Source organism: Typopeltis vanoorti, chromosome 12, assembly GCF_054136105.1.
Source record: "Typopeltis vanoorti isolate ZY-2024b chromosome 12, IOZ_Tvanoo_1.0, whole genome shotgun sequence".
NCBI lineage: Eukaryota > Metazoa > Arthropoda > Arachnida > Uropygi > Thelyphonidae > Typopeltis > Typopeltis vanoorti.
This window is the reverse complement of record NC_143560.1, coordinates 79,825,426-79,847,257: the sequence shown is the minus strand read 5'-3', so window position 1 is coordinate 79,847,257 and position 21,832 is coordinate 79,825,426. Positions and strand designations below refer to the sequence as shown.

Here is a 21,832-nt window from a genome sequence, read left to right as displayed (position 1 = left end):
CATACCATTAATATACACTTTCCGAGAATGAGAGGAAAATTATAAATGAGATGACTGGGAATCCCCTGGAACGAAAAAAGCAGCGACTAGGCCCACGGGTATATTGAATCACGCTCCCGATGAGGCATTTTTAAAGTGAGATTGTCGTTGTCATTTCAGTGTAGGTGAGAAAATTGACCCACTGAGCTTATTTGAGTTGAGTAAACTTCGATAACAACTTATAATTAAAAAACAGATTACTCCTTATTGAAACACTAGTTAATTCAGTACTTCATTCGGAAGTGAAACTTTGATCCTCTTAAAAGAAGATGAAAAGAGGTTGCTGGCGTTTGAAATGATCTGCTATAAATGACTCCTAAAGATACCATACACTGATCACATAACCAAGATTCGAAGGAAACAGCTTAACGTGGTTTGGTCATATCAGCATTAAATGATCTACCAATACAAGTTCTTGAAGAGCTTATTCCAGGAATTCGAAACAGAGGCAAACCTAGAATAAACTGGATAGACAACATAAAAAATTGGACAAAAGTATCAATTAAGGACTGAGTGGAAGATATCTGTACGTAATATTTCTGAATATCTACTCTACAGTCCACTGTGGACTATGAGATGAAGAAGAAGAAGAAAGATCGTTTTAGGTCCAATTAGCCCAATAAAGATTTTTACGACGGAACTCAGGGCTCATCCCCCCCCGCCAAAGTTTGCAAGTAAGTTAATAAACAGCCAATGCCGGTACTGCCACAGGGGGGGGCCTTGTTCGCATTTAGAACTCGTTACCTCACCGTCGAAGTCTGCTACTATAACCAGCAAACCAATACATCGAGGTAGATGTTAAGCTGTTGGTAAAATAATGCGAGAGTTTACTATAACAGAAAGTGAAGAAGCTTCAAAGTATGATATCTCTCTCTTAAACAAAAGTCACGTATAGCTGGATTTCAATAAATATATTTAGTAACAGTACTTTATTTCAAATGATAATGTAAAATTAATTAATCCATAATACGTATCAGATAACATATAAATAAATATATATATATAGAAATCTGAAAAACTGAAACTGAAACCACCATCATCATCACTTTCCTGATATGTACCCCAAGGGGTTTTCAGGTTACTATGACAGCACTACATGTTAAGTATGCATTATTATTAATCTCTTAACCACAATTTTTCTCCAAATCAATGACTTGTAAAGATTCCAATATTGTCATATCCAAAATCTCGAGCTTCTAAGCCACTTCTGATTGAATCAACTCACCTAGATCTTAGTCGTACTCTTGGTCTCTTTCCTGCCATCTAGGCATCAAACACCTATTTTGCTAAACCTTTCCTCACCTATTCAATTTAAGTTAGCCATAGCATCTTAGATTACCTCTGATGACATTCTTGAATGCTGATAATGTCAAGTTCCTTTCTAATATCTTCATTTTTAATATGATTCTGCATTGATGCCATCGGTTCACTCCCCTAATTTTCCTCAGAATTGTCATATCCATGGTCTCTAGTCTTTGATCAAGTGCTTTATTTCTAATCCAACTCTCAGACCCATAACTTAAAACTGATTTGAACACCTTGTATAATGCTAGTTTGGAGATTTGGTTAATTTCTCTTATTCCATATACATTTATTCAGCTGGCTAACTCACCATACCAGCTTTGCTTATTCTGTTGTCTCTTTCCAGATTTAACCTGCCATCTTCACTTAAAACTGTGCCTAAATAGCAAACATATTTTGATTGTTCTATTGGATTCCATCAAATGCAGTAAGTATGTCCCTGCTAATGGAAATCATCTTTTTATTGATGATTTTCATGCCAAATTTGTTATAGCTGTTATTCAATTTAGTTACGAATCCTGGAGACTTGCACTAGATGTGTTTAGGAGTACAATATCATCTGCATAAAACAAAGAGCTAAGTTTGACATCTCCATTTCTAATATGAGGCCTAATGCCACTTTCTTTCATAATGTGATCCATACAACAGATGATGAATAAGAGTGGAGATAACGTGCATCCTTGTCTTACCCCAATTTTACATCAAACCATCTTCCCGCATTTCCTTCAATTCTAACTGCTGACTAACAGACAACTTAAATATGGACTATTTATTCCTCTGTGTAATATTCCATTCACCCCATATAACTGTAATATTTTGAAAAACTTGAAACCAAACCTCCGTCTTGAGAAAGTTGCTTGTTATGCCGAAATTCAAGACCTGGTGCGTCTACTTCAGGGAGAATTCCATATCCCAGTGGCGCACCCAGATGGGGGAGGGGGAAAGGGGCACAGGCACCCCCCCCCAAAGAAAAGGAAAAAACACTAGAAAAATTTCCAAAAATCTTTTCCTAATTAAAATTCATTTTTTTTATTTATGTTGTGTGCTACTTATGAATTAGCGATCACTGCAGATGCTCAGTTATAGGTCGTATGCGATGTGTAGTGTGTATTCGCAAAACGTCTACTCAACTCGGCCTCCCCAAAGGTTAAATCCTGAGCGCTCGGCCCCCCTCCAAGATTAAATCTTGAGTGCGTCACTGCCATATCCTAACAAAATTTACTTCCGGATATGGTACTAACAAAGTTATATGAACTAAGTGAGCTTTGAACTTTCTCGGGGTGATTTCAAGGTATTTTCTTTGATTTCCTTTCAGGGAACTGTCGAGATGTGGCGAATTTACCAGAGAATGACTTTTCGATTCCCCCGGTCTGTAGTTTGATAGAACATGATATTGTTTAGGCTTAGACCTTTCATAGCCTATAGCTGGAGCCGTAGTACATAGTAACTATCTTAGTGCGAAGGTTTTAAAAAATGCATTTGCAGCTTTTCGTGGGTGGGATTCAGATTTAAAATAAAAATAAAATAAATAAACAAGAAGAAAAGACATTAAACAGATTTTCAAAGCTGAAAATACAAATATAATTTATTACAGTTCATATTTATTACCAAAAAGGCATACATTTCTTTTAATTCAATTTACTCAGTATTTTTGTATTTTTATAAACATTTTGTAAACAGCATTTCTCTGTGGTTGGTTAGATGACTACGTTTCCATTGGCAGAAAATTACTGGAATGTTAAAAGTATTATGTTTCTCGTGTTACCCTGAAGTACTGTAATTAGTTGCTGTCAGATTAGGTTTCAAGGTTTACTTATTTTATGCAAGTTCTACTATTTATAAAAGATTAACACTGGTGAATAACTGTTTGTTATTACGCCATATATATCTATTTTTTTTTAATTTATTAATCTTTAAATAGGAAACCATTGCTTACTTGGCAATAATAGTGAATTTTAATGAAAATAAAGTTTGGCAGGTACACACAATAAGAACGATATCTTCTCTACGTATTCATGCTCGCGCGCGCGCGTGTGTGTGGCAATATAGGCAACAGTGAAAACTCGGAAACATTTGACATTCTAAAGAGGGTTAATAGTTGCAAGTTCAGAATTCTACGAATCATAAGGAAGTTATCAATGTACTTACCAAGGTTGCACAAACTTCCTGAATGGAAAGTATAGAACGTAGTGAACTATGTTGGGTAACTATGTAAACAAGTTACACGGATCTGTGCAGCTTTCGAGCAACTGACAGATTTCGCGTGTTTTTATAAAGGTTTCATTTGCTAGTTATAATCTGGTAGTGAGCACGCAATTGGGAGAAACCCAAAAATTTAAAAAATAAGAATAAGAATGAAAAGGATGCTATGGAAAAATATCGATTTACAGACACGAAGAGTTTTTGTGATAATGATGACGTTAGATTTCGTATCAAAGTCCCGTATCCTATTGCACTTATATATAAAACAGAGCGCCCTCAAGCCAAAAAGATAAGTTGAAGTTCATTAGAACGACGTTAATTTAGTAAGTATATATATATATATATATATATATATATATATATTTTTTTGCTTCTTAGCTCACTATGCACTAATGTCTGACATCTGCTTATTGTCGTTTCTGCTGCTATAGGCATATAACAGTCAGATTTAGTTTTGATCAGTTGTTTGTAATAACATTTGCCACTTAGCTTAAAATCTTACTGTAAGAAATTTGTGTCTTCCTAATACTAAGGATCACGTTTTATTTTTCTCTTTTGATATTTCTTAATAACGTGTAGAATTATCTATTCATGACTCCGTTGATAATCATTCGTCTATCTACACGTATATTTTGAAGTATTTAATGTGAATATTCGAATCACTTTAGTAATCTTAAACATTCCTTCTAATTTATTAGAAGATATGTACGGTATTTCTGTGGCTTACTAGAAAACAGTGTGTTTGATTTGTGCCGTGATCAGTTCGAACTTATTTTTAAATTATTTCGAATTCTATGTCTTTCACATATTCACATGACCTTCCCTTCTGCTCCTTTGCAAGTTTTTCTAAACGTGCAGTAGTTCTTATTGGGAAGTTGTTTTTCCTATATATGTGATGCAATTATCTGGGATAAATAACGTAGTAGGGGCGGCTCGTGCATAGGCACTGCGGAACTGCAGCATCCCAATTTTTCTCGATATATACAGTATATATATATATATATATATATAAATTTCTTAATTTATTTATATTTGGTTGTAATATTTAATTTTATCATCAACAATCCTATACAATTCTCTTATTTTGTAAAAAAAAAAAAAATAATAATAATAATAATCCATCTTGTAGCACTTAGGAGGGCAGAGAATGCTAGCGCTACTGTATTTTCCACAGTGTCATATTGATACGCACGCAAGCATAGCACGTCATAGTGAGATGCGCGCTATTAGCGTAATGCGGCACTGTCTGTCGCTCAGTTCCACTGTTGTTTATATGCAGTTTGCGCCAGTAGTAGAATGTTCGTAGTGCTTATTGTGTTTACTCCGTCTCTTGAAATATTTGGACATTACAATTAAAGGCATAACATTTGTTATAGTAATTTTGAATTATACTAAACTGTATAATTTTATCGATAATAAACAATGCTTTTTCATGAAACAAAACAAGAATACTATATTTTATTTAAAAGTAATTTTGAATTATACCAAACTGTATAATTTTATCGATAATAAAATTATATAGTTTGGCATAATTTCTATTTTTTTTAAAATTTTTATCATAATTTTGATATTTTATCCAAACACGTATACACTGTATTTACAGTGTGTATGTATATTTCGAAAGTTGCAGCACCCCCCCCCCACACACACACACATGCTTTCAAGAGTGACAGATAAATACCTGACGTCTTTTGATCTCTTTTAGGCATTAAAATGCAATATTTTTAAGCACTTACGCTATATAAGACGACACACATACAGTTAACAGACTTAACAGAATTGGCCTAATATCTTTAGTTTGCTTTGCTCATAATTCTAACCAACGTGCCATTGGGTTGGTTAGAATTAATGTTCATGACCAACGTTCAAGCATACCCTATGCTTGAACTAAACAATAAAATAATTCTCAATTTAAAAAAAAAAAAAAAAAAAAAAGATACTTTGATTCCTTTCGCTGATTTTATAGATCGTTTGAAATGCATAATAAATTCAGATTTATAACTTTAATTAAAGATCATATCCAAAGAACGAATATTATTAAATATACATATGACTAAATAATGAGGGTCAATTAATTACTCATATTCTATTTTTAAATAAGAAAAAAGTGTAGCCAATAAAAATATACTAACGAACTATAAAACCTTAAATGTAATGTCTGCGCTTTAGAGTTTGACTTATAAGGGACTTGATGTGTTTCGTTATTAAGGTTTAATTATTGGAGTGAAAGCGAAAATAAATTAATTACTCGATTTATTTTCGTGTTCACGAGAATAAATTTCGTTCTTATTAATGTGATAATAAATAGATAAATAAGAAATAAATTACCGTATTTTTCGATAGATAACGCGCGCGTTATCTCTACAAAAAAGTCTAAATTCGTTAAAAATGAAGATGCGCGGTATTTGAAAGGTATGAGAGATAAATCAAATATAATAAAGGTAGAAGTATTACTTAATATTTATTGAACATTACACAATTTAAATCCAAAAAATTCTTCATCAGACTCAGTATTGAAAGAATCAATTGCGTTAAAAATTTCGTTTGGTATTTCTTCAGCTTCATTGTCACTGGACACCACTGCATTCCCTTGTGCTTTAACGAAACCATTTCTAACACTTCCCACTTACAGCAGTCCAACTTTCTACAATCCACGTAACTATATCTTTATATGGCGTTCTTTTCATCTGCCCTGTTTTTGGAGTTTTTTGCTGTCGTGTGTGTGCCCTACACGAATCCAACACTAACAAAGATTTTGGATTGAAAAATGCCATTTTTCTCTTAGTAGATATTCTCATACCTTTAGCTCTTTCACTAAGAACCCAATCAATTTTTTTTTCTATGGTTGGCCACAAGCACCTTCTAAACCTCATAGCGCATTTCCTCGTATGTAAACATTTCAGGACTGTTTCAGCCTTTCGCCATTCACGAACACTACCTTCTCCAACACTGAACAATCTACCAGCTTCACGATTCCCTTTTTCCTTTGCTACTTCTACCACTTCAAGCTTGAACTGCGCTGTGTAGACTTTTCTCCAAGAAGTACTTCTGTCTTCCATGGGTAATTTAGATCAATAACAAAATATAAACAAATAATGATTTACTTTATGAAATACTGTATTTTAAAACAGGATGTCCGGAATAATCGACCACTACTACTTCTAGCAACGCACGTGCTTTTAAAGAATTCCTCCATCCTCTGTCTGTACTTCGTACTTCCTAACTCTACCGCTAGATGGCGCATGCGCGTTATGTATATATCAAAAGGAGCGATGAAAATGTTGGGGGGGGGGGGGGTGCGCGTTATCTATCGAAAAATACGGTATTTATCACCATTGACCAAACTATACTTGTATGGTCATTTCATCACGCTGTTTTCAAATGAAATGATTACAAGTTACATTTTTTGTTCTGCGTTAAAACTGTTTTCCATATTACTTCTCAGCTGATTCTAGTTCCAAATTTGGTAGGCCTTTAGCACAAACAAGTAAATTACTTTCTCACTAGAAGAACCTCTAGTTTTTAATCTCATAATTTAGAATAAATTGATCAAAAAACACAAACGAGTACACACAAGTAAATACCAAGAAGATTTCAATTTCATGCACGTTGTGGGAATCCACTCAACCTCGCGACGTGAAAACTGAAACTGTCTAGAGATTTCTAGAGTTTCACCCTTCCTTTTTTTTCTTTTTTTTTTTTTTTCATGAATTAAATAAACGGCGTGAAAGAATATGTTTATTCCAACAGCTAATATAACATGTCTTCCGACATAAGGAAAAAGTTTTCAAACATATACATATGTATATGTGAATGCGTATGTATGTGTGTATATACATGTATATGCATGCGTGCGCGTGTGTGTGTGTGTGTTTATATCATATTCTAGTTTTGTACAAGACACCGAGTGAACTTTCTTTTGATTGATTTCAGTGTGAACCCTGCATACTTATAACCAAGATATATCACTGTAAGAAATGAAGTCAGCTGTTGTATGCATCCTTTTCTTCTTCTTCTTCGCCGTATCCCATGCTGACTTAGGTAAGTTAATTCCTATTCAATAATTAACTTAGAATGATTGTATGCAAAATGCGTAATATTAAATTCATCCTCTTATAACAACTACGGGTGCGAAAACTTCATCTTGTTTCATCATCATCAACTAAATACATGAGAGACTGCAAAACTAGTTGCACAAAGTGTGTGTGAACAGAAGGTTAGAGAGAAAATAAGAATCTGTTAACGTGTCATTAACAGATAGAAGAAAACAGTGTGAGAAAGCTGTTCTAAAATAGAGGCAGATGAAATGAAAAAGAAGGAAAATTTGGTTCTTTACGTTTACAATTTTAGGTGTGTGTGTGTTTTTTTTTTTCTTTTTAATCTGAAGCCAGAAGCAGCCCTTGTTTACACAGGCTTAAAAGAATGTGAAAGAATGGATGTGTCCAGTTCAGCAAACACTATCCTCGAACAAAGCATATAAAAGCAAAACGGGGTCGCATTGGTAGAATTTTTATTTTTTTTTAAAACAATTTATTTATTGCATGGAGAGATTTTGTGATGCATGGGAAAACATAATTATTTCCTTGTTCCTTACGTTTACAATTTTAGGCTTTATTTATTTATTTATTAATAGTCTTAGCTAATCTTAGCAAAAATTATCTTTCTTGGCATTAAAGATCTATCCTCCTCCTCCTCTTAATAGAATGATTCTGTGGGATAATTGATTGTATTTATCATGGAATTAATTTTGATTAATATTAGTAGGGCTAGTTTATATACATGTGCAAATTCTCTGAATTTATATATAAATATCCCTGATTTTCTACATAAATATCCCTGATTTTCTACGATCTTTACACTTCTTCGATATTAAAAAGTCTCGTAGTAGGATTTTGTCAAACATGAAGAACACTCAGCGCCGAGGAAGTCTGTGTCGTCCTGTTTTGATGCCCAGATAGTTAAGTGCATTTTTATGTTAAGTTGTTGCTCCCTGGACGCAATTATGTATTTGCAAAAGCTGAGAGAGAGAGAGAGAGAGAGAGAGAGAGAGAGAGAGATGGTTTACGTTATTCTTAGAGCATTTATGGCGATAATAAACTTTAATGGCAATTATTCTGAACAGTCAGTAAAGCAGAGGCGGCTCATGCACAGGCACTGCGGAACTGCAGCACCCTCAATTTTTCTCGATATATATAAATATATTTATTAATTTATTTATATTTGCTTGTAATATTTAATTTTATCGTCAACAATTCTATACAATTCTCTTATTTTGTATAAAAAATAATAAAAATTCATCTTGCATTACTTAGGAGGGCGAAGGACGCTACCAGCACTGTGTTTACCACAGTGTCATATTGCTACGCGCTCAAGCATATGCACGTCATAGCGAGATGTGAGCTATTAACGTAATGCAGCATTGTCCGTCGTGCAGTTCCACTGTTGTTTATATGCAGTTTGCGCCAGTAGTAGAGTATTTGTATTGCTTATCGTGTTTATTCCGTCTCTTTAAATATTTGGACATTACAATTAAATGATTTAATTGTAATGTTCAAAAATTGTAAATCCATTCATATAATTACAATTAAAGGAATGGATTTTATGTTTAAGTAATTTTGAATTATACTAAACTGTATAATTTTATCGATAATAAACAATATTTTTTCATGAAACAAAACAAGAAGAATATATTTTATTTTTAAGTAATTTTGAAGTATACCAAACTGTAATTTTATCGATAATAAACAATATTTTTTCATGTTTAATTTTTTTTAAATTTTTATATTTTATTAATTTTGATATTTTATCCAAACATGTATACACTATACTTACAGTGTGTATGTATATTTCGAAAGTTGCAGCACTCCCATGATTTCAAGCCACGAGCCGCCACTGATATGTAAGGAATTGGAAGCTAAAAAAAAAAACTCTTCTAAATGTTTATCTTTGTTATTTGTGTTCCCGTTAAAACATAAAACAGAATCCGCATTGCTATATTGCAAGGATTAAGTCATGATTCCTGGCAATTTCTATGACGTTACCATGTCGCCATGGTGGTCTAAATGCACAATAGTAAAAAGTTTTGAATCCTTAGTACGTACTTGAAATAAGTATAGCAACAAATCCTCATTGCTCTCTTTTAGACAGGGCCGAATTTAAGGTTGATATTGTGGCTCCTAAGCTGTAACTTTTAAGAGGCCATCCCGCTACCTGTAAATTTTTTCCGAATAAAGTTAGCTATACTACACCCCTTGTAATGTGCGGCCCTAATCTACAGTTTGTCTAGCTCAGGGGTTCTCAACCTTTTCCAGTGGCGTACCACTATATTTAATTCAAGATATTAGATGTACCAGTAAGCAAATCTGTTTTCGTACCACCCGGCAGTGGCTGACGTACTACCAGTGGTACGCGTACCATAGGTTGAGAATCCCTGGTCTAGCTCAAGCATAAATCTGTCTCTAATAGTATTAAGGCGGTTAGTCTTATGCCTATTAAAATATTTTTCTATGCATATTTTTGCGTACTTTGCATTTTTTTTTAAAATATTTTTCTTGCATGAGTTCTCCCGGTATTTATCTGGAGTGAGAGATGAAAAATCGAGCTTTGGGCAGGAATAACTTATTCATCCATATAAATCACTTTGAATTGTACATTTCCAGAATATCTTTGCGTCCTAGATGGGTTTCGAACTCAGATCTTTCCAAGTGAAAGACATCGTTGATCTCGACAGAGCATCACTCAATGATATACTTACATCAGCGATTTACACACAAACAAGTAATGGCGATTTTATTATGCATTTCTACTCTCAAATGGTGTGACTTTTCAGTTTTCTGGCATACAAACTGATGGGCTGTACAACACTGGCATGGAAACAAAGCTCTTTTCGCTGCAATTTGGTAATGGAGTTAACGTATCTGCTTAGTGCTCGATTTCGCAGAAATCGCCTTTAAGTCGCTAATCTTTATTCATGCCCATAAAACTATACTGTATTTTGTTAACTATGAGTTGACAAGTTCTTCTTGCACTGTATTTCCTTATTATTTTTACGATGACGATGAAATCATCTACACATGAGCTTTGCACACTATGTGACTTACCTACAACAATTGAGAGATCTTTAGGAGGGCCGACTGACAACTATTTAGCAACTGTAACCAGAACATTTTTATTAATGGAACATAATGGCCAATTTACTAGGACTTCCATGGTCAAGGTGCTTCAAACTGATTCTTGTATCTGAAAAAGAAACCACAAGTTTCGTTCTAAAAATTTTAGGATAGATAATACGAAAATCCTTCGGCATTAGTAAATCCAAGAACACGCTACGCACTTTTCTTTATTATTTTAATTGTAATCCACAAAATCAGAAACGTTTATGATATCCAAAAAATGTCCAACAAAGCAACACAACAACACCCATTGTTTCAATATTGATTCACATCCTCTTAAAATTTGTTCCAAGAAATTAAAAGAAAACGGAGGAGAAAGGTACAAATCGGAAGCTGTTTCTTAAGAATTAATGTCGAGGTAGCTAAAGCCAAAAGGGAATGTACAGAAGGTGCACATGTCTTCTAGTTGCGAATAAGCCGCTTAGTTTGTTTTTGAAGGAGAAAAATGACACTGTTTGACAACAGTTTGCACAGCTTTAGGTGAATTGGAGATTAGGTATTTAATTCGAATTTCATTTGTCTCTATAAAGCACGAGGTTAAATCTCATACTTGTAACATGCAGTCTTTCTTCCAACTGCCTCACAGAACCATGCTTAAGAGGGAGGTGGAGTAAGAGGAGGGAAAAATCTTATTTTCCCCATTGTACTTGTTTATCTTTTGATCTGAATAATACCAATGCGTGTTAATGCTGATGCTAATAGGACAAATTCTAGTGGTCTTTGCTAGTCAATAGGAAATAAATTCCAGCATGTTACTCAAATGGGTTGGTGGAGGTTCATTGTGAAATCAAGAAAAGCAGACACCAGTGTATGTCGATAGCTATAGAATGAATGTATCATGCGTGGAAAGGTGAGAATGAGGAGAGGATATTTCCATATTACGAAAGAGAAATATGCTGCCTTTGATGGGCGTTGGAAGAATTAAAAAAAAAGTGGCTGTTGCAGTTAAATGAATACGTTATTGATCCTAGGATTGACAAATACAGAAGAACGATGAACTGCTGTAAATGCCAGGAAGCCATAACAGAGGGTAGGATGTCACATAACATGCATGGAACTCCGCACTTTCTCTTTTTGGGTCCTTCAGAAGCCACGTGGGAACACAAATTGAATGTGAACCTTTATAAGCGAGAATTTCTCTACAGCAGGGAAAACAACGACACGGCTTTCAGCAGCAGGGGGAAAATAATAAACGCAAGTTTCCACAGTTTTCGGAGTAAACTCCCAAGGGAGGATTAAAATTGAAATTCGGGATAAAGGGCATTATAACGCAAGCTAAGGTGAGCACATTTTGAATTCATTGAAAATAGACTACGGAGCATAAATGAGCTATTCGATAAACAGATGGATTATAAAACTGTTTTAATGAATATCAGAACTTCATCAATTTTAGAATAACGCTATAGAAAATTCGACCTGACTATCTGCGAAATTAAAAACCGCTTCAAAATGCTTATAAACAGCACAATTTAATTTAAAATGGCGCCAAGAATTAAAAGCCTTAAAACTGCACTATGAACTTTTAAACTACCACAGCATAAAAAAAGATCTCCTCGAACACTGAAATCTTTTTTTTTTTTTAATCTCGTAGACGGAGATCGTTTTACCGAACATTAACCAAAAAGTTAAAAGGTATGACGGCTGAATTAAGCCACAAAATGGACACTCCCATTAAAACACATCAACATCAGGAGCATTCAGAATTACTGGAGAAACATGCAATTAGATATTTTATTTCAAAAACCAAAAAGAGAGGAGGTTTGCCACAATTAGTTCCTATTTTTTTTCGTGACTCATAAATGCAATGACAATAAGTTGTCAGCAGGAAAAAAAAAACTAATTTTCTATGGGCAAATACTATGCCATAACGTGAACTTTGGGTTTCCAAAGTTCACGTTACGGCATAAAGTTCACGTTTGGGAACCGAATCTGAATAGGGTGGTTAATCCTTATTCCTGCAGTTTCCTTCTGTATATTGCATGCATTCTTCTCTGATTTGCTTGTTTTGTGGAATGAAAAAGCTTAATTTTAATTTAAATTCTTTTCTGACTTACATTATATTTACAGTTTGCTTTTTCATACATTTCTTCATTTGTTATCTTTTTCATACAGTACTTCATTTGTTAAACTTTTTTTCTGAAAGTTTCTATAACTTTCTTTCAAACGCCAGTATTCATTTCACAGGGTCTCTGACCATTACTTATGTCTCACAGCCATTGGGAGTACTTATGAATATGTATGTTTCCATCCAATCTCAGCTTTATAGCAAGGCTCACCGATATATTTTTCCATATCTTTATCTCTTTACAGTCTAAATCTTACGTCGTGGGCAGTTACTACCCTTAATCAGAACTCGCCTTTATCAGAGCAGTTCTGTTGGAGATGAGCAGTTCTACTCGCTGGTAGGCTCTTGATTGCCACTAAGTAGAATCACTGTTGAGTATCTTAAGGTGATCAAGTGTTAATGAGTTAGAATGATCATTCAAGTTACACACTGAGGTTTGTGTGAGCCAAAGGTTTTGGAGAAGATCACATTACTTACAAAGAGGTCGATATTGGCCTGAGTAGTGACCCATTCCATAATGCATAGCACAGCGATTAACCTTGGAGTTGATGGTAGCTCCTGGTTTTTATGAATACCAGTGGTGAGTCATATCCTGGAGAATCATTTTTTTTACGTTTTATTTTTGAGTAGTTTTGAAAAGACCAATCTCTGTGGTATTACTTGATGTTGCAGCCATTTTTGCTACTTCATCTGCAGTTTCATTTCCCGTTAATCCCACATGTGAAGGAATCCGTTGCAAAATTATTTCGGAATCCATATGTAGTTTGTTTATGTTTTTACTATGTTTCTAAGTATTTCTCGATGGCTAGTGTAGCAGTTCTTATAGCTTGAAGTGCTGCTAAGGAATCTGTGAAAAATATAAATTCCCTTGGGTTTTGTTTGTCCAAATGTTGCAGTACTGTGTTAATATAGCTATTAATTCTGCATGATATGAGTTGCATCCTATACTGTTGGTTGTTTTTAGTTCTATATTTTGAGAGCCATAGATGAGCATGCCACTCCCAGAATTGCCATTTGGAATTTTGGAGCCATCTGTGTAGATATTTATTGAGTTAGGTCTCTATTTCATTATTTTTAAAAGATCTAATGATCTCAAGATTTGAGGGTTTTCTAGTCTCTTTTTCGCATGTTTCCCTATTTCAAAATTAATAACTATATTTTTCATGTCTTGATTTGGAGGAAATGCTGGGTAGTTGGCTATTTTATTTGGATAATCCAAAGGAATTTTATTTTCCATGATTTTATTTCAAAAAACAAAAAAGATGAGGTCTGCCACAATTAATTCCTTTTTTTGTGACTCATGAATACAATGGCAATAGGTTGTCAGCAGGATAAAGCAAAAAAATTTTTTTTGGTTGCCACTTTTAAAAAAGTTCACTTGTTCTATGATGTGCAAGGTTGGCTCTTTTTTCCTACAAAGTTAGTAAGATTTTCTTGCTCTGACTGCAATATTGTTGATGTGTTTATTGAAACATAGTGATGGATCCAGAGTAACTCCAGATTTTCATTAAATGTAATTTGTTGATTGTTTAGCTTAATCTTTGGTCTCTACTTTCTGAGGGGGTTATTAACGGTAAATACAAAAAATTTCTGATTTAGTAGGGTTAATATTGAGTTTTTTGTTTTCACGGTATTATTATTATTATTAGTAGTAGTAGTATTATTACGGTCAATTCCAAGCAGTCTTTAGACTCATCGAGGGAGGCCTTAAACATATCAAGAAAAACTATTCGGCATTTGCACAGTATCTGTCATACTTTGCTTTGAACTCATTTACAGTCATGACACCTACAACAAACTCTGGGTGCCATGCTTATTCCACTCATTCATCACTCTCCAACTAAAAAAACCTAGTTCTAACATCCTTTCTAATTACACTCTTGCTCAGTTTTCATGAATGGCCCCTAGTTCTTCCATCACCAGACTTGTTCTGAAAAATTTCCCCTGAATTAATCTTGTAAAAGCCTTTCAGTAATTTGAATGTCTCAATCATATTACCCCCTTTTCTGCCTATCAACCAATTTTTTTAACCCACAGATCTTCAACCTGTTCATTCCATAGACCAGCTATCATCTTGGTCACTCGCCTCTGGATCCTCTCTACTTCCTCTCCATCAAGAAGAAACCCAGGGGCCCAGATCTGTGCACAGTAATCAAGATGGGTCTTATCAAGGCTGAATAAAGAGGAACAATAATTTGCTTATCTCTGCTCGTCAATGTATTCTTCCATAACCAAGTGATCTGATGAGCTGATTTAGCCACTTTTGCTATATGCCCTGTAAACGTCAACTCTCTATCTACCAACACATCCAAATCTCTGGCTTCATCAACCGCCTGGAGTACAGTTACACCAATGTGATGTAAATGGCTGCCAATGTTTTCACCCCAAAATGCATAAGCTTACACTTTGCTACATTAAGATGACATCCATTCTCATTAGCCCAGACTGCCAATCTATCCACATTATCCTGCAAAATTTTGACATCATGTGCACTCACTATTGCTCTACCCAATTTTCCATCATCAGCAAATAAATGAACAGTTCATTTATTTGCTGATGTATCATTATATCATTATATAGATGTATCATTAATGAACAAATTAAATAGCAGTAGTCCAAGAACAGAACCCTGTGGCACACCACTAGTAACAGTCCTTTTTGGACTCCACTCCTGAATAAACTACTCTCTGATATCTCTCCATCAACCACCTTCCTATCCATCTCACCAACCCTATATCCATTCTCATGTGCTGCAGTTTACTGATTAGAATTCCACGTGGTATCCTGTCAAAGGCCTTAGAAAAGTCCAGCAGTATCACTGTAAATCCATTACGCTTATCCACTTCAGTCATCACTGTATTATAAAACGCGAGTAAGTTACTGAGGCATGATCTACCCTTCACAAAACCATGCTGTCCTCCTTACAGTATCTCATTTTCATCTATCCATTCCTGTATTTTGCACTTGACTAATATCTCCAAAACCTTGACGACAAGTGTGTAGATAAACTTTCAACTGTTTTGTTTAATTGACCTTCTGATGTTTCTAAGTTGTTATAGAATAGGACCAAATCATCACCAAACATGGCTATCTTTGTCTCTTTATTTATCTTTTTGTCTAAGTCGTTTAAGTAGATGGAAAAAAGGAGTGGACTCAAAACTTTGCATTGAGGGAGTCCTTGTCTTATTTTCATTTTCTTGGAAAAGGTGTTATTTATTCTAACTCGAACTGTTTTATTTTTAGAAAGTTATAAATCCAGTTTAGGACTTTCCTTTCTCTTCTAATATGACAAAGTTTGGAAAAAAGTTTCTGCCTTCACACCTTGTCAAAGCCATTGCTAAAATCTATAAAAGCTGCAATAGTGGATTTGATAAGATTGACTTGGAAGTTATCTTGAATTAACTGGGTTGAGTAGAAAAGTTGATCAGTTGGTGAGTGATTTCTTCTAAAGGCAGACTCAAAATATATTCTAGGCAAATTGATCGAAAAAATTATACTCTTTGAATTACTATCTAAACAAATATATAGTAATTCAAAGAGTATCATTTTTTCGATCAATTTGCCTAGAATTGAAGCCAGTGAAATTGGTCTATAACTTCCTGGTTGGTCTTGAGGTTTGTTAGACTTTAAAATTGACTATTGCTGTCTTCCAGTATTTTGGAGCTCTCCATTGTTTTCGGCTATTGTTGTATAGGCGAAGTAACTAATCTCGGGCTAGGGAAAGAAGATGCTTCATTATAATTCCTTGTATGTTATCTGGTTCACATGATTTATTTATATCTATTCTCTCCAAGGCATCTCTCAATTCAGAGACTGTAAATGAATCCCAGAATAATTTGTTTTTATATTTTGGGGTATTTTCTGCTGTTGAGCCTGTTTTGATATTTGAAGGTGTTTCCTAGTATTTATCTCTACTTTGCTTATATTTTTAAAATCAAAGGCCAAGGTATTTGCAATCTTCCTGTCTCCAATTTTGATATTTCCATCCGGGTCTTTTAGTGTGTTTGTCTCACTTGCCTTTGGTAGGTCTCTTTGTAAATTAGCAGTCAGTTTTCAAAGTTTGGTATCTGAAGTGTTTGGATTTTTGTTTAATTTCAGCATTTGTATTGTCATAATCGATCCTGGTTTCTGGAGAGCTTCCAATTTTTAAGATGTTAAATAATTCATTTCTTTTAGTTATTTTACTGACAAGTTCCTGGTGAACCTTTGTGTACTTTGAAATAACTTTTCTCCTGCCGCCCTTTGGGATACTTTTCTTTGCTGCATTTTGGACAGTATTATTTCAAGTTATGTAGTCTTTATGTATGTCATCATGGTATGTGTGATCTTTCAGCATTTTGTTTACTTCTTACTTGTATTTCTCCTAATTTTCCTTTTGGAAATTCCAATGATATTTTCTTTTTTGGGTAGGTCTAGTCATTTTTGGTTCACGTTGGTTAATATTGAGGTATGGTTTCTTCCTACTGGTTCCAAAACAGGACAAACAGCTTTGAAGATCTGGAGACACCACAGTAATATCTAGGGCATCTTTTGTGCCATAAGAATGAGACAGATAAGTGGGTTCTCCACTGTTGAGAGTTATAAGTCCTCTTTCATCTAAGAAATTACTCAGGTTTTCTTTTCTTCAGTTTATTTTCTCAGAACCCCGTAACAGGTGTTTGCTATTCATGTCTCCTAAGATAATAGAATTTTCTTCAATGATATGGAATAGGATGAAAAGATTTGGTCCAAGTTTGTTATGAGAATGATAACAATTGAAAATGTTTAATGGCCTTTTACTTGGTTCCAGTATTTGGATTCCTTGTATTTCAGTTCCTTCCTATGTCTAGTTGAACAACTTTATACGACAAGTTTCTGAAGACCGTCAGAAGCCTTTCTACGTTTTGGTCAGTAGGCCTATCTTGTCGTACGATATAATAGTTTTTAATGTTTAGTCCTTCTGCGTGGTTAGCTTAGTGACTGTGCACTTTGCAACCATATGTCTGGGAAAGGAGTGTCCTAGGTTCGAATCCCGTCAGAGACGTGAGGAGCTGAAGGCTCTTCCTCAGCCATAGCCAAGTTAGCCGGTCTTGGTCGTGGACAGTAGGGTTTTCCCCCAGTTTATTCGGGGGGGGGGTTCATCCCACAAAAAAGCAAACCAGAAACGTGAACACACAGGATACAGCCATAGGACCTAGCATGGCAAGGAAGGCAACAGGAAACCACCTTGCTCATAGTCACTTCCCTAGTATGGTAGCATATCTGCCCTTAACATCCGTATGGATGAAAGGAAATCATTGCATTCCATTCCAATGTTTAGTCTACTGGTTTGTGGAAGTTTGGTTTCCTGGATGCAGATAATATCACCAGCATGTTTGTCAGGTAGTAGTAATAGTTCATTTAGTTTTTCTTTCCTTGCTGGAGTAAGGATACCATTTAAATTACATTGGATGATATTAATATTTCTTGTGATGGGTGGAATGATTTCCTCATTTCTGAAATCTGACATAATTTCAAAATCAAAAGTCGCGTCGACTTTTTATTTGGAAATTATGTCAGCTCTTTCATACAATAATATATAGTGTAAATCTTAGTTACCATGAGATGGAGCCAGTTGTCTTCCGTGTTGTCCTCCCCATATACCAATTAAAATTACTGATAATCTTGGATCAGCTTTCTTGATTGGCTAAGGGTGGAGTTGGCTACTCATTAGCCTCCAGAAGTTGGTAATAATCATTGTTGCCTATTCATATCATGGAATTAAAAGCATTAGCGGATTTTATTAATAATACTAATAATAAACAAAATTGACTCTACTAACTCAAGAAACTTTTTTCGAATTCGATTGACAGCAAAAGTTCACCCTTAATTTTCAATAGAAGATGAGATCATGGCAACTAATTTTTGATAACTTATATAACAAAGGCACAGACAAATACTGGCATTTTGTTTACTTAACTGGATTATTTTGATTCCAGTTAAATACTCAATTGGAATTGTCTGGAATAGTATGAATTCTGGGTTCAAGTTTTGTGAGATTTTCCATTTTCTCAGGATCTTTGGAGCAGGTAACAAGATGCTTTACTAGAAGAACCGTTATATTTATCCGTTTCACAGATCCAGTAACCGAAGACCAATTTGAAAAAAAAAAAATTTCTCATAGTTTGTGAGTAGAACATAACCTGTAACTGTGTTTTTGGTGGTCTAGCATAAAAAAGTCTGTACGTGCATGCGTGTAATTCTGGTTACTATACTAATCCTTTTGTTTCCTTCATTTGCAGATCGTGGAAATGCCAATGACTACACCGATCTTCTGCTTAGCAATCTTAAAGAAGATAAAGAATTGATTTCAAAAATCGAACCCCTGCCAATGGATGACATTCGCGAGAGGAAATTAAAAACCTGGGATGGAAAAATATGGGGACTGTCCAGCCTTCATCGACATGGAGACTGCACCATAGCTATTGATGCCAATGAAAATGTCAAGATATCAGTCAATCTAGCAGTCACAAACATAAAAGCCAGCACCAGTTATAAGGCCAAAAAGATTATTAGCATCAGAGGAAAAATACACGCGAAGTTAGATAAAATAGGGGTTAGTGCGGTTATAGTTGCTGGTCCCCATGGAGAGAAACCTAGACTTGAAATGTTTAAAGTCACTGAGTTCTCTGGATTGAAAATCACAAAAGCAACAGGCGTAGGTCGATTACTTAACTGGCTTCTTAAAAAAATTGCCAATCGAATAGCCAGGAAGTCCAAAAATAAAATAGTTAGCAAATTAGAAACTGTTGGTCGCCAACTAATTGAACGTAAACTTTCAAAGTTCAAATTGCCTCTTTAATAAAAATATTGGAAAAATTATTCTTTCATAGTCTACTAAAGAAATCTTGTGAAAGGAAAGGTTAATTATGCGTGATATGAATCTATCTGTATATAGAGTTTTTATTGTTTTGAAGTCCCTTTTTTATAATATTTATTTTTTTATTTACTTAATTTGTTTTGATAAAAAAAGCATTAAGACATTTGCAGATTTAATGTATGAGTTAATAAGCTTTAAAAATTGATGTAGTTTAATTGTATGCAGTTAATCTGGTCACATCTGATTAATTAAAAAAGCCAATAGTTCCTACTTACATTTTGTAATAATTAAGCATATGGCCGTTGAGGAAAAGGCAAGTGAAAATGATTTTCTTTAATATTTGTATAACAATTTCTTGATATTTAGCAATAAATTAATGTTTTAGTATACAGTGAACCCTATAGAAGCAGTCGTCTTCTTAATGATGATGTTCATAAAGTAAAGCATTTCAGTCCCAATTTCGCAAATCAGTTACATCAAGATGTAATAGTAAAAAAAAAATCTTGAAGGAGTTCTTCCAAAAATGAAACTTGATGACTTTCATTTTATTAATTAATTTGAAAATTCCATGCTATTTATTAAATATATAATGCAGTTAGGCTGCGTTGCTGTGTTTAAGTAAGAAACCATATTGTTGGGGGAGCAGAGTTATTGTAAATAATTATTTCTTTATATTATTAAAAATGTCTAATATTCTAAGAAGAGCAAATAATGCTGTGAATATATCGTATTTTCAAATATTTAAAACTGGACATAAATCAAATCGGAATCTCATCATATTAAACATGATGTGCTATAGTCTTGCACATCATGAATCTATTATAAAGAAAACAGAAGGAATACATAAAGTGGATAATACCATTTGTTTTCAAGAAGAAAGCAGGTGATGTCGTTTAGCTCTAACTAAGTTTTTGAAGACGGGTAGCAGCTAACCTTCAACCTCAGACATCACTGATAGCTGGCCAAATTATATCAACGATTTTCATAGGCATCAGTGAAGAAGAGTACGCCAGCCATCTTGATGGTCCCTAACCCGGACACTCTGTATTATTGTCTGAAATAATGTGAGTGGTCGATTTCGTTGCATTGTGGGGGTCAAAAATTAGCATTTCTTCCTGCAGAAAACATTTTGCCTGTGCAAAATATCGGCTGGTTACAGAAAACAGTAGATCTGTATGTCCACAACCTGGATGGCTGAGTGGTTAGCATATCTGCTCTTCAAACATGAGGTTGTCATTCAGAATCTAATTATGCAAATGACAATTTAATTAATTGACGTTAGATGGGAGATGAATTTCATTACGGTTTTTTAGATTCCTGATAGAATCTAGCAAACAACCTCAATTAATTAACCTAACCACTCGACTCGGTTAGCATATCTGCTCTCCAGCCAAAGGCTGCCAGTTAGAATCCCGCCATGGGCATGGATATTTGTAATTGTCTGTGAAAATATTAGTAGTAGTGGTGGTGGTGGTGGGCGGTAGATGGCATTGGTGTAGATTATGAGGTTCGCTGTAGTTAGTGGACTGAGTGATGGAGACAAACAGTTGCCCTCCCTCAATGAGTCTTTCGACTCCTTGGAAGATCACGTAATAATAATAATATTAATAAAATTAAAACTATTTTTGCTACAAATAACATCCTTGTGTTCAGGTGTTTGCATATATGAAAAGCCGGCGTGATTTACGAATGTATTATTCCCTCAATGAGTCTTTCGACTCCTTGGAGGTATCACGTAATGATAATAATAATAATAAAATTAAAACTATTTTTGCTACAAATAACATCCTTGTATTCAGGCGTTTGCATATATGAAAAGCCGGCGTGATTTACGAATGTATTATTAGTTAGCTGTTTATCACGAATAGTTCATGTGAGTGTCTAAGCAAGCTGTCTTAGTGTTTCAATTACTGTCTTATACCATCAGACAAACTGTTAATTTATTATTTAATTTGTGAACTAGTTTTGTTTTTCAAACGTATCACGTTCTATGCTGAAGTTCAAATCAGCTTTAAATACTGGACATGAAAGAAGGTCATGAAGTCAGGACCTGGAGCATTGAGACATTGGTCATTTTATCAGGAATATGTTAGGGTATATGCTATGAACGTTTTTGATTGTGATTTAAGGAAACAGAATTGAAGCTAATTATATTATTATTATTATTACATGTTAGATACAGTTATAAATAAACTTTTTAACTTTTTAATTACA

General features: G+C 34.4%; 1 protein-coding gene across 1 annotated transcript; it reads left to right on the top strand.

Moving 5' to 3' along the window:
- Window positions 1–3,682: 3,682 nt before the first annotated feature.
- LOC150100921 (uncharacterized) lies at window positions 3,683–21,832 on the top strand. The gene is made up of 3 exons (XM_090401768.1): window positions 3,683–3,866; window positions 7,477–7,584; window positions 19,041–21,832. Exons 2-3 carry the CDS (start codon window positions 7,521–7,523, stop codon window positions 19,598–19,600), a joined length of 624 nt encoding a protein of 207 aa, XP_090257894.1. The 5' UTR covers window positions 3,683–3,866; window positions 7,477–7,520; the 3' UTR covers window positions 19,601–21,832.

Excerpts from the sequence above, each read along its gene's own strand:
- LOC150100921 (XM_090401768.1), top strand. The coding sequence starts at position 7,521 with ATGAAGTCAGCTGTTGTATGCATCCTTTTCTTCTTCTTCTTCGCCGTA. Across the intron at positions 7,585-19,040 it reads CGTATCCCATGCTGACTTAG|ATCGTGGAAATGCCAATGAC; the intron begins GTAAGTTAATTC and ends CTTCATTTGCAG.